General features: G+C 39.5%; 1 protein-coding gene across 1 annotated transcript in view; it reads right to left on the bottom strand.

The window, feature by feature from the left end:
- WDFY2 (WD repeat and FYVE domain containing 2) overlaps positions 1 to 13899 on the bottom strand; it is a 65519-nt gene that overhangs the window by 25145 nt on the left and 26475 nt on the right. Inside the window, exons 2-3 of the mRNA XM_010141356.1 lie at positions 7644 to 7711; positions 2449 to 2522 (exon numbers count right to left, since the gene is read on the bottom strand). Of these exons, the coding sequence (XP_010139658.1) occupies positions 2449 to 2522; positions 7644 to 7711 (142 nt within the window). The remainder of the gene's footprint in view (positions 1 to 2448; positions 2523 to 7643; positions 7712 to 13899) is intronic.

Below are 13899 nucleotides of genomic sequence, written 5' to 3'. Positions count from 1 at the left end.
TTCCTCTCAAGAAAGGTTTGTAAAATGTAAAAAAAAAAAAATTCATAGAAACATCTTTTTTTTTTTTACTTTAGGTACCACTGCCCTTCAAGCAAAATGCTAGACAATCTTTCGCTCAAGAGAATGGTCTACTGTGCTGCACAAATGTTCGTGCAGCTTTTGTGTTGAGAAGTTATAAAAGGCTGAAAATAGCCTTTCCTCTTTCTGTAGAAGAAAAATTGTCACCCTCTTTCACAAGGAAAGGTGACTGTACAAGCTCACCTCATGGCAGCTTTACTGGAATATCTTTCTATGACAATAGCATTGCTGCCCATCCTTCTCAAAAAGTGCCACACACATTTCTGAAGTGCCTAGCTTATAACCAAAATCCGTATCTCAAAAATTCCTTGTAAAAGAAAAAAGGCAGTTCCACTTTCTTATTGCCATTTACATTTGGAAAAAATTAGTTTGAGATTATGTAGCACTGAGTACTACATCATCTTACAGCCCTTGCCAGGAGTCCTCTCCTTCTACACAAAGTGAAGATCCAGAATGATTTTCAGCTTTTTTTTTTTTTGGTCCTGCACCCAGCATACACAAGGGTGCTGGGCATTACCACAAGTGCTAACAGGGAACAGCTGACTAATGCCCAAATATTTCAAGCTGCTCAAGCAAATTGCCTATACTTCCCCTTGAAGGCCATGCAATTAAGCACTAAGGTCACCTTGTTTCAGTAAATTCTCTTATTCCGTGGTCAGTGTGCCAGGCTTGCATACACCTGTGCTAAACAAATCATCACAGCTGTGCCCAGGAAGGAAAATTTATCCTTTCCTCCAGACAGTATTTGTAACCCACTTTCAAAAACCCAAGGATTTTCTCTAATGCCTCAGTATTGCTGGGACTTGAATATGGAGATAGTCTTGTTCTCCTTTTATTCCCACCCTCCACCACTTCTTGTAGCACATTACAATTGTGGCTTCTTTTGAAAGTCTTAGGTTTGCTAGAGAGGGAAACATTTCATCACTTCTAGAAGTCTGTTGAGGACCTTTTCTGTGCAATCCTCTACCACACAACCACCTGCAGCTACAAGGGACTAAATCAAGCAACACAGATAAGCCCTTCCCCCTCTTAGGTCCTTGTATCCAGAAGACTGGGAAAAGCCCAGCTTAGCAAAAAATAGAATCTGCCTTACACATGGCAATATATACCTCTAAGTACCCAAAGTCACATGTTGGTTTACCACCTGCATATCTCATTTACCTTCTTAAGCTTAGAATGGAAAATGCTTGACTCCATTCAGACTCAAGCACCTTCTGACTCTTCAAGGCAAAATGCCCCAAAGACAAAGGACACATCTCTTCCATCAGGCCAGAGTATTTTAAAACCTTCTTCACAGTTGCCTTCACATTCCTCACAGGCCTGGTGAAAACAAAAGTGCCTAGCAGGACTGGCAAATTACAGGTGTTTCAGAGAGTGGAAAGGAGGGAATTTCAGAGGAATTTCAGCTGTCCCACCTCCTAGATACAAAAGGAGAAATCTCCTAGAGGCACGAAAAAAAAATCTTTGCTACTAGCCATTGATAGCTTTATAGGTCAAAACCTTCACATCTTTGATACAGATCAGAGGCAACATCTAAAAGGGTCATACACTCTTCCCCAAACACCGCCTTGGCTTTAGTGCCGACAGCTGTCCTTATGTCAACCTGCAAACACTCATTCGGTTATAAAGCCCATAAGGCAGAGACAACAGCAGTAAAATACTGAAATGATGGTAAAATAATCTTAAACCAGAAGAGGAGTCTATTGATGAGGCATAGGTGAAAAATACCTCTTTGACCTATGATCCTTCCACAAAGTGATATAGCTCTTTACTCATCATCTTGCAAGAAAAATCCAATGAATAAAGTCAACTGCTACCCTGTGTCCCGGGTTCTTGTTTTAATACCCTGTTTCCTTTCCACACACACGTATCTCAGACATTAATGAAACAAATGTTTCAGCAACAACACTGCCAGTTAGGAGCAGTGAAAGGAAAATAAAACATGAACTCTGAAGTCTGGAAAAACAGCTAGATATGGAGCAGAGATCCACCTTCTGCCTCTCAGAAGATTATTTTTCCCCCCTTAATTGCTGCTTCCAGAAAACTTTAGTATGGTATGATTAACAAGGCACTCAAATTTAATAAAACAACAGCTGTTTTCTGCGTTGTTATTTTTTAAGAGATACACAAATTAAGACAGTTTATGGAGTTGCCTAACAAATGCTGTAAACCCCACTCAATCTCTTTGTGGCAGTTGGAATGAAATTTGTCACAATCTGCCATTTTCTACACTACAGCTTCAGTTCCACTAGCAGTAAAAAATTCTCTCCCAAACACTAGCAAAAATATCCTCACCACAACATCACACATATACTTCATATACTTCTCGAAAGGGAAGCATTTCAACTAGAAATCTTTGGATGTACTTACTGAGATTGTACCATTGTCTAGACCTATGGACAGCCTTCTGGTTTCCGGGTTAAAAGACATGCATGAACATGGAGCTGAAAAAAATGAACATGTTGATGAAGTTAACAAAACTGTGATTCTAGTTTTCTTTAAGTTCTGGAAAGCCTAAAACTAGCTAATGTGCTTTATGATGCTGTTCAGCATTTTGCCCCTTCCAACAGACAATCTTTTTTTTTTTTTTTTTTTTTTTTTAAAAGTGTTCTTGCAATTCATTCAACCCTATCCTATTAGGACATGAAACAATGGCTATTTCTTGCTCCGGCTCCTATATTTTTTCTTACTAGTTGTCTGAAAACAGACCTGTCATACAGGAGCAGTAATGGTGTTTTGATATAAGAGACATCTGACATTTCAGTATAAATCCAAGAGATTGCTTAGCCAAATAATCCATTTGCCTGAACTTTACTGACAATAAAAGGAAGCACTGTATTATGACAGAGGCTTGCATCTTATACCTGCAATAAGAAACTTAACCTGAAGGAATCAACATAGCCAATATGAAGGACTACAAGCCCAACTGCCCCCTACTCCTCTTTCGCCACAGACAACACTATGACAGTATCACATACTATGGCCAAAATAAAAGATGGTATCTAAAGCTAGCCATTGTTCTATTATATAAATATTATCATCATGAACATCAGGATATACTCTTAAATTGCACACAAGTCAGTTATACTATGCTCCCTCAAGGCTCTGGCAGGGTTCACATCAAGGGTAAACCCAGAATTTTCTTACAAAAATTCAAGAGCTATGCTTGGTTTAATTGAGAAACTGTGAAGTTGCATTCAGAAGGCAGGGATTGCTTTTACTGCTCAACATCGCAGCATGCTGCTGGGAGTGCTGCTGTCCCAACAGAAACCTTTAGGAATTATTTTTCAGCAGCATCTGCCAAGTACAGCTAGAGGCAGACGTTCTTGCTCCTTCAATAGTGGTAAGGGTGGGTTTTAAATCATACTCTTGTAATAAATACAGAGTACAGTCAGATGTGCTTTTAGTTCTGCTTTTTTCACTCTCTTGGTTTCTCTTTTCCATTGTGATTACTCACAGTGGTTTTTTTACTAAGAAGCTTGGAGTCCTCTCTTCTGCAGTACTGTATACCTGGTATGCTCTCAATTTGTATAATGCCTCACCTAGGGTTAAACTAGCTCAGCAAATCTTCCTTGATAGTTTAGTTGGCAGCAAAGCTATATAAAGAAGAGGAGAGTCTATGTTGGCTGTTTAACAAAACTTTTTCTACCTTCAGTATTGACTTCTCCTTGAAACATTTCCTAAAGGACAACCAACCACAAGCATAAAGCCTACCAGTTCCACACACAGGCAGACACCTTGATATATTTCTTTCCTGGAAGAGCAGACCGAATTAAACCAAAGAAAAGGCTTCAGTTCAAGGAAACTGCCAGAAAAGAAACACTTAAATTAGGGCTACTAACAGTGACAAAATTGCCCCTTCCCATACCTCTCCCTCAGAAAAGGCAAACTCGAATTGTCCTTTTGGATGGTGGTGCATTACTATTATATCGAAGTGTCTAGGGTTGTAGCAGAACAAGACAGTTGTAGGAAAAACAGATGGGAGGGAAAAAAAAGGCAGATCTAAGCAGAATAAACATAAAACCCTTTTGATGGCACTTAATGCCATATTAAAGCATATTAAATGCCACTTAAAGCATATTCTACATATCAGCTTTCAAATGCTAGACACTGTGCCTACACTGAAAGAGCTAAGAGTAACTCTGAAGGCAATAAACAGATTGCAGAGAAAATTCTCAGGTAAATTAGATATTTAAAGTATGTTTTCCCCAAATAGCCCAAACCACTTCAAACGCAGAAGGTGCAACCAACTGCTTGGCATGTGCTGATTACAAAAATAGTCACTTCTAAATTCCAGACCTGTGTATACACAGTCATAACAGTGTAAAGATACCTACTCTGCTATAATAATTTTCTTAAGGGAATTCTTCAGTAACACATGCTCTTGGAAAAATCATTATGTCGGCACTAACATTACGTCCACACTAGCTACACTAATGTATTAAAAGTTATGCCAGTTGGAACTCCAGCAGTTGACGCTTCTGAAAACATGATGACATTCAGATACTTAAACACTTTGGCTCATTAAGAAGAGAGGAAGAAAAAAAGTCCCAAAACAAAACCTCCCAAACTCTAAGCTTCTGAGATGTTCATGATCATTTTAAAATAATAGCCAGGAAAAATACCAGCACTCTGAAGGTCCTCTCCTTCAATACCAGTAGCTATGATTTGGATTTCAGCCTGCAAAAAGATTGATCTGAACTACCACAGAGGACAGGCAGGATATTCCTGATGCAGAAGTCTGGCTTAGTCTAAAATACAGGGCACATACACACTGATTTTAGCCTTTCAAAAATGAATTACAACAGAAAAGCCCAATTACACACCTCATGCTCTCAACAGTGTGTCACCTCTATTAGAGGCTGCAGAAGTAGAAGAGAAATACAAACTCTGTACCTGCTCTTTCAGGGACCACCCCCCTTTGAAGTGGCCCAAAGTGGAATAGTCTAAGCCTGAAGGAACATGTTTTGCTTTGCAGTTTTTTACCCTCCTGTTCATCATAAGACAGACAGTGTATTATCTGCCTCAAAGAGTGGATACTCCACTGTTCCTCACTACAGTGCACCCTTTACTCCGTTCCACATCTGTTTGGGTTTTTTTTGCAAAGCTTACTTCTGTTGTCTACAAATCCTTCCCCTTTCATAAACGTGTGAAGTTGTTGGTTTTTTTTTTTCCCCTGAACAGACACTGCCCAAAGTCATACACCTAACCATGGTTACACATTCTATAATCTGTGTCACACACGTGTAACCAAGGGTACACATCTAACCATAAGGAGGGTTAACATGCACAGAGGTCTGTAGTTAATACAGTTGTTGAGACAATGCTGGTGTAAAGGAGATGCATCAGCCAGGCTTTCAGCTTACCTAGTTTGCCTTACTGATGACATACCCATGTACGTAACATTCTTTCTGGCATAGAGGAGACAATGAAAAATGTGGCCACCATGTTTTCCAGAATTTTCCAACCACAGAAATACCTAGAGGCAGGGCATGAAATTTTGTAACTGGGGAAATCTCACCTCTAAACAGGAGAGAGTGTCCCTGCTCAAAAGAGATCTACAATCTTGATCTTTTTTGCAGGTATTTAATGGGTTTCATGTTCAGAATGCACTGATGGCCCCATTTGGGTGGAGAGCTTGACCAAAGCACACAACTGACTTGGCCTAACTCTCCATTCTTCTCATCTCCCTGAGTACCCAGGGTGCAAACTCAGTTATTAAGGCTAACTGTTATCATACCATAAAACAGTGTAGGTAATGCACCACCGTAACTGAAGTCACAAGTCATGCTAACAGGGTATCTCTAGCGGGGACCGCTACTCCCAACTTACTAAGCAACACAAAGGCACCAACGTGCCTGCTACATTTTTACACAGAGGACATCCAGGCATCTGTTATCTAAACAAGAAAAATGAGTATGAACCTAAAGCAGAGGACCATCAAAAAGGTGATCCACACAGAAGCAGACAAAATGATCACTTCCAGCCAAGTGCAGACTTGTGCAGAGGCTGATTCAGAGGTCTTCCCATGATTTCCAGGCTTAAAGCCATTGCTGATAACAGTGTAATTGGCATTATTCCAGTTGTTAATTATACCTGATCGTTCTTGAAGCTGGTGAATAACAGAGTAAAATTTTAATATCTCATGGTTCAAAAGCTTACCATCCTTCCAAGCGAAGGAGCAGTTGTCAGGTGTTCAAATTTATGAAGAAGCTTTAAAATAGTCCCCTTTGAGTGGATCTGATCTAATCCATCATTGCCAGTGAAGTTGTTATTACTGGCGATAATGCAGCCTTGCTACTTAACAAGATTTTAAAATGCAAATATATGCAAAAACACCACATGGAAAAAAGAAGTGACAATGCCAAACTGCTAGAATAGCCATTTCAGAATAGTTTGACTGAAGAGAGCAAACATCTTAGGACAGGTCAAGGGAACTCAGGCCACTGTTAGTGATCATGACAGAGCTCCACAGACTGCCACATCATTAGCTGGTTTTCAATACCTTTTCATGCGAAATCTTGAGCTGAAAGTACCTCTGAAGCTTGACATTCTTATGAGCTAGTCCATCACCAAAGGAAGAAGAGAGACCTTCCGCTCTACCAAATTAACGTTTCCTTAGAGCCTCTCTAGACTCCCAAGTTGATGTTGTTGTGGTACTAAAACTTTTATCACATATGATGGAGGCAGATGTCTCCTACATATCTTAGCTTAAAATAATTCTTTCTCCAGACAGTAAGAATACCTTGATGGACTTGATAAATGCTCCCCTATCTGTGGATTTAAGGTCAGTTTCATAAGCTTTCCAAAGATAGGCCAACTCATCTGAAGCTGACTGAGGAGCCCCAGCATAGCCCTGATGCTGGTGACCTGCAGAGTTACACTCCTGCACTCAACACAGGGGTTATGACAAACAGGTAGGACTGTGATTTACTAAACTGTCTCTTGGAAAAACGGACATCAATCTGCAATTTCTTTTAAAGCATGAACACTCTGGGAGAGGAGACATACAGCAGATCATACTGGAGGGATCCATCAGTGAGTTTGGTTTTCCACATTTAATTGTAGGAGTAAAATGATTCTGCTTCTTCACTGGGAGAGCTGCCTTCCCTGACTCGTATCCGCTCTATCACATTAGCTGCCACAGGATATTAAGTTCTTACCAAATAAAACCATTTACTATTGCACTCTAATGGACTGCAGACTACACACAGTAGGAAGGGCAAGTGATTTATATTGGAGACTTACAAAGCTTTATGGACTTCATTAGTGGCAGAACACGAGACTACATTTTGAGCTCCCATATTTTTTAATTTATGTTTGCATTAAATGCTCATCCCTTGCTAGCGTATCGGTATCCTTTTGCTACTGTAATCCCTGATGCCTCTCAGAAGCACTAGCATGCAAATTGGTAAAGCTCCACAGAAACCAAGAGGATTGTTCAAGAATAATATTTAATATGAAGTGGTAAGCTTGCAAGTGGTCATAAGCATGAAGTTTCATCAAAACCAGAAAAAAACATTTTGCAAATACACAGTAGATAGCAAAGATCTCCTTATACTTACATGGCATTGCATGGTATATGCTGGGCCAGTACTGCCCACTGTCTCTCTTCAGCCAGACACGAACTGTTCTACAAAAGAACAAAACCCAAAAGAGACATGAGGAAGAATGAAAAACTAACCATGAACTGAAACAAAGTGGTGACAATGAATGCACAAAATCTTTATCAAAATTACATTCTTTTGCTGACAGGGAAAATAAACATGCAAACTCCTACTGCAGCCTTACATATTAACTTCAGATTAACCTCTGCAAGGTGATGAGGGAGCCCGTTCCTTGGTTCCATGTAGTACTCAACATCTTGACTGAACACATCACAATAGTATTTGGATACTGCTACGGCTTTTTGTTCTTTGCCTCTCCCAAGGACTGGAACATGACTATTCATTCAATGCCTCACATGAGGATTTGGGATATCCTCGGTAGCCCAGGAAAGCACTCCTGTATCAGCCCATCCAGTACCCTGCAGAAGCCTTCCGCCTGCTCTCAGGGTAAGTCTTGGTCCATCTGCTGCTTGTTGTTTTGCGGTACTGCTTCAGAAAACTTCTAAACAAAGGAATGAGGTTCTAAGATTTTCAGTTGATATTTACTAAGATTGCAGCAATTTGTGCCAACAGTGAGCTTTTCAGCTTCAGAACCCTTCAGTGTGCTATCAGGTGCCCACTGAGGATCAGGCTGAAAAAGACAAGTTTTCTGAAGAGGATGATCAAGAGGACAGGCAGCACTGCAGTCCTTGTCTGCCCATCAGTTTGGAGCTGCTGTCCTCAAACAGAGGCACCTAGAACCATGGGGAGGCTCAAGGCCTCCCCACAAACATGTCAGTGGTTTCCTCCCTGCTAGAAGATATTCCCAAGGCATCTCAAGATTACTTTCGTTTTCTCATAATCATATCATACTGGCAGCTCCTCATCACTCAACCCATGCCCTTCATACACCTGAGATGCTTGTTGCTCATTTCCTGAGCAGAGGATCTAGACTTACGTACATCTGGATCGTGACATTTTCATTATTTCAGTGTTCATTGTCATTCATTTGTTTTGCTCTCTTTTAACTTTAGCTCATCAGCTAATTTCATCAAAACACGTATAGTAGCAGTGTCACCAGTTAAAGAAGCAGGCAACCAGTAATCTCCACCCTGTTCCTGCATAGCCCACTGTCATCCCGGTTACGGACAACTGTTACCTGCCTTAGTGTTCCTCAAACCCTTATCATCTCCAATTTTAACTCGTAAACTGTCCAGATAATACTGATTTACACCAAATGCATAAACCTTTAGAAAAATTTAGTTATTCAAGGCATCATTGTGTTAGCGTAGCACAATAGATTTTAACCTGTCACCCACCCTGTCTTTTATTATATAATAATATATTATAGCATATAATAAAGCAATTCAGGAACCTATCCTGCAAACTTGAAGCTAAGGACTGTACCACTATATGTTACTGAGTTGCATATATCTGAAATCAGGTTTCTGCTCATTCTGCCCTGCTTCCAAACTCAGTTTTCAGCAAATAATTGAGAAAACTGCCTATTTGTGCACTACACAAGCTGTGTCATGTGTCCATTTTGATGTGTATGTTGCTCTAAAAGCTAACATTTGATTGAGTCAAAAGCTCTCACAAATTACTCAAAACATACAAAATTTAGTACAATTATCTCCCCTAAGTCTAATGGCTTTCTTGCAATGAATACGTCAGCACATCTGAAGCAAAACCACTGATACTTTTCCAGGCACAACTCACCTGCTGGTATTTGGGTACAGAACCAAATCCTTCTTTTATTTCTCGCCGTAGCTAACTGTAGCTATGGTCAGAGCTGCACTCTGCACCCAGACCTGGGCACACAGGGCTGGGCAGACATCCACATCCATGGGGGTGTACACCAGGCTTGGGACACGGTTCAAACAACTTTGGTTCCACCCAAAGGGGTCCACCTTTGCTAAGAAGGTAATTCTGGAAGAATTACTGCTCTGCTCTGTTTACCAAACATGCAAGCTCTTACTAATGTGTTTATCCTTGACAAGTGAAGTTATTGTGGTAATGAATTTTGGGGGGAAAAATAGTGGATGAATCACAAAGGAGCTGAAATAACTCAATATGAAACAGCCCTGGAGGATGGACCAATGAGGAGGTGCACCAGTACCCTGTGAAGATTTGTCTTTCTTGACCATCCCCACCTATATAGTCAGTGCTACCCATTTCAAAACTCCCAAGCTTCAACAGTTGTCTCTCCTCTCCACTTCAAGGCTTTGGCAAATAATAAATCCAGTACAAAATCCTACAGATAATTCAGCTTGTCAAGGAAGGACTAAGTACACGAAAGGTCTTTCAAAAGTTGGAGGAAATAAAAATAATTATTTGCAAAAATGACAATAATTTAGGTGCTCTGTGTTGTTTTTGTTGTTTTTTAAATATCACCTACTGTAGATGTACTAATTAATTTTACAATTATGTCAATGTGAAGACTGTTAGAAAGAAGATTCTGAAACAAAAAATAATTTTCTGTACAAGCTTTTTTAAAAAAAACCAACGAAAATCTGGTGGAAGTTCCTAGGTAAGAGTGAAATTACTTTAACTAGTGTAGGCCTCTTCTGTAGGTACACATTATGCTCATTTCTTTACATAGTCAAATATATTCCCATTCAATGACTAATCCATGCAAAGTGAAAACCAAAGCATTCTAAGAACAAAAAGACTATGAAAAGACGTTATCTAACTCTCAGGTGTGAGAAAGGGAACATAACCAGCAAGTTAGTTCATGTAACTCATTACATAAATACTTATCTCCCCAGGAAATCATTTTAAATAAAGGAAAACAAAAGATCTTGTAAACAAGTTATTTTAAAATTAAGGATGATTACGATGCATATCTTTAAAACAAGCATTTTAAAGTTATGTTAAATATGATAATAAAATTCTAATATCTATGTATAAGCTGATGTAAAAGCATAAAAATTCTTCCTTATGTCAGAAAATAATGACTCATTGTTTTCTTCTCTGAAGATCACTGGATTAGACAGGGCATTTCATTGAAAGAAGAAAAACTGACCTCAGTTGATTAAACTTTTCAGAGTAACTTTTTCTCAAAGTAGATTCAGTGCCAACTGAACTTGGGAGAAGCTGAAGGTTCTTGGAAGAGTGCCTTTTTTTCAGCTGTTGTTCTGCACATTTTTTGTATACTTCTAAACACAATACTACCCACCAGACATGGAACCCAGAAGCTTCTAAAGAATGCAAAATAAAAAACCCAGCATGAATGAAAATAAGCTTTTTTATGGACATGTAGCATGAAGAGTCCTTGTTGGTTGCATGGTTACTGGACTTAAAACACAACACCTACCCAGGTCAGGATTCATTCTTCAACTGTTCTAGAGTTATTCATTTGGCATCACCATGGAAATGACTTGTCTCTTCATTTTGCTGCCAGTGAATTGGCTTGGAAAGATTTTTTAGAACCTGTCAAATCGATGGATACTCTTCTAGTCTTTTAATAAGAGAGACGATTTATTTTTAAATGAGACACGCTATACTGAAATAATTCTACCATGAAAAAGACAGGCTATGTCTTCATATATTAATGGAATGTGAAAAATGTGTATTTAAAAAGAAAAATTGCTTCTCTCTGTTATGCTCAAGAGTACGTGCATAGATGGCTGTGGTCGTACTGACAAGCCTCAAATGCAATGCTAGGCTGTGCAGGTGTGCAGGAGGTAGGCTTCATCTGAGCACCTACTACTCATGGAGGTACCTATGTCAATGGGAGCACGTCCAACCTTAGCACAGCAGTTCCATGCTTCACCACCTACAGAAACTTCTTCAATCAGCAGTACGTGCCATGGTAACTTCTTTCTGATAAAGGTGTTTTGTTCATACAAATCCTAGTTCGTGCATTTGGGTTGCAGAGTGCTCTATGAAAGTCTGCACAATGCTGTCGGGCTGGATGCAAGATTCCCTACTTGATCCCTACTCTGGCCTGAGAAGTCATCTCACTGCTGGCAAACTCAGTGTCATTTGGAGCTGTGGAGTTGAGTCTCAGTGACTGTCTCATAGGCAGAGCTCTTGTCTTTTCTCCTTGGTGCCTTGTATGAAATTAAGGCAAAAGACAAATACTTTACACAGTATACACATAGGCATGTCTAAGCACTGTCCTGAGATGTTTGCATGTTGCAATACTGTGAATTCTGTCATAGGGAGATCCAACATCACCATTACCTTAAGAAAGAGGTTATCCTTGTTCAGCTTCACTTCTACAGAAGATCCATAAAACCACCCGTTCCCGTTGTACAGTGTGAGTGAAAAAATCATATACATCAGTTTCCCATAATAGATCCCTCCCCTTCTGTTTCTGAATGTTTTCCTTCCTCACTCCCATCTTTTTAAATATTTATCTTCAGTGAGATGCACTTGAGTAACGCACTATCGCCTTCATGCCCCAAGCATATGCCAGCTGTATAACAGAGCAGAGGTAACCCTCAAAACATACAACTTACTACAATATTTTGTAGGTATCCTTGGGCTTCAGGAAATTGTTTAAAATGACATTTTAACATAATCCTGATTACTGTTTGTATCTGGGACCATATATCGTGGGTGTTTTTTGATCTCCTGTCTTGCTCAGGGACGAAGCGGGGTAAGCATCAAACCCAGTACAAGGTCTAAAATGAGTTTTATTCCTATTTGTAGTGAACACCTGGTATAGAAATTGTACTATGTCACTTTCTAAAGTTGCATCAGGTTCATCCAGGGATCAAAGCCAGCCTTGTGCACATTACTGCTCCTTGGGATATGGAGGTAGGTCATCAGTGCAAATGACATTACATGGTTAAAAACAATGACATCCCTTTCTGTCAGCTGTTCTAACAACAGAACTGATTCAACACAGTTACAGAACAGTTTCCAAATAGGAAAAGGAAGACACAAAACTATTCTGAAAAAAAAAAAATTCTTTAAAATGCTTACCTAGCTATTTAATTGACAGAAGAAAAGAAACAAGGTTTAGGATAATACTGTATCTATGGTTAGTGCTATCTGCAAGGTTTCAGGCACACCTAATGGAGTATTAGCACATATTCTTACCATCAATATATTGAAGTCTTCTTTAGTGCTGAAATAAAAAATTTTTTAAAACTGCACCTGTTTGTAAATATCCAATAACAGACAATTCAGAAGTACTCAAAAGTCTTGTCTCTGGAAACTATATATCTGCATTGAAAACAGCAAAAGCTTTACCTATTGTCATTAAATAAAAATGACAGTAGTATTTGAAGTCCAAGTACAGCACTGACAGTTCTCCTGCCTTTAACAGCGAGACATTGTCACTGGAAGTTAAATAAGACAAACTATTTAACAACTGCATTAAAGATACTACAGTATTATAAATCCCCCAACTTCACCAAGGATTTCTGTGGGAAAGAGACAAGGAGATTCTGACTCCTACTGATAAGCTACATGAGCTGCTACTGGGAGTTTCTGAAAGAATAAAAGATTGTCACATTTAGTGGCAGCTCATGACCCTCTGCCAGTGTAGAGGAACCAGTGATGAGGAATTTAATTTTTTTTTATAAATTTTGAAAGAAAATATGTGAAAGCAAAAGTCAAAACCAGAACTGATTTGCAAGCCAGCCTGTGTTTCAGGGAAAACAAAAAGAAATTTAATAGCAGAGTGCCAAAACCTCAGGCACCAAAAGTACTTTATCTATCAGATCCTTGTCCTATCCTTTTCCCTTCTCCTGGGGGAAGAAAAAAAAAAAAACCAACCCCCCACCAAACCAACCCTTCCACATAGACAAACCTCAAACCCAACCCCAAAGACCCATGGACATGCACGACTGGGTCTCTCAGGCTCAGCCGTGCTAGCACCCACAAAGCCCATCACACAACTCTGACAGAGGATTCTGCATAAACCATAGAGTTTGGGGACACATTGCAGATTCTACCTCATTGTCACTGGTTTTGATGAATTAATGTGCGATTTAAACTGAACTAATCAAGGACTCACTGGACTCTTCCTAAGACTATGTGATGGTATACAACTATCAGATCACTGTAGATCTGTTCTAGTTTTTTTCATATTACAAAAGGGCAGATTTGGTTTCTAAACTGAAGTGCAAGAGCTATTAGTTCAGGAAAGGGGGCAATGTGTGGGGAAAAGACTAAAGAGTTTTGAAGAGTGGGCTTTATCCCACTTCATTGTAACCTCAGCCTGCAAAGCATCATGCTTCCTATACAATAAGTCTTTTGAGCAATAATTGCACTCTTT

The sequence above is a fragment of the Buceros rhinoceros genome, unplaced genomic scaffold (genome assembly GCF_000710305.1).
Source record: "Buceros rhinoceros silvestris isolate BGI_N320 unplaced genomic scaffold, ASM71030v1 scaffold1878, whole genome shotgun sequence".
NCBI lineage: Eukaryota > Metazoa > Chordata > Aves > Bucerotiformes > Bucerotidae > Buceros > Buceros rhinoceros.
Note: the sequence above shows the minus strand (reverse complement) of the source record. Positions and strands in the feature narration are given on the sequence as shown.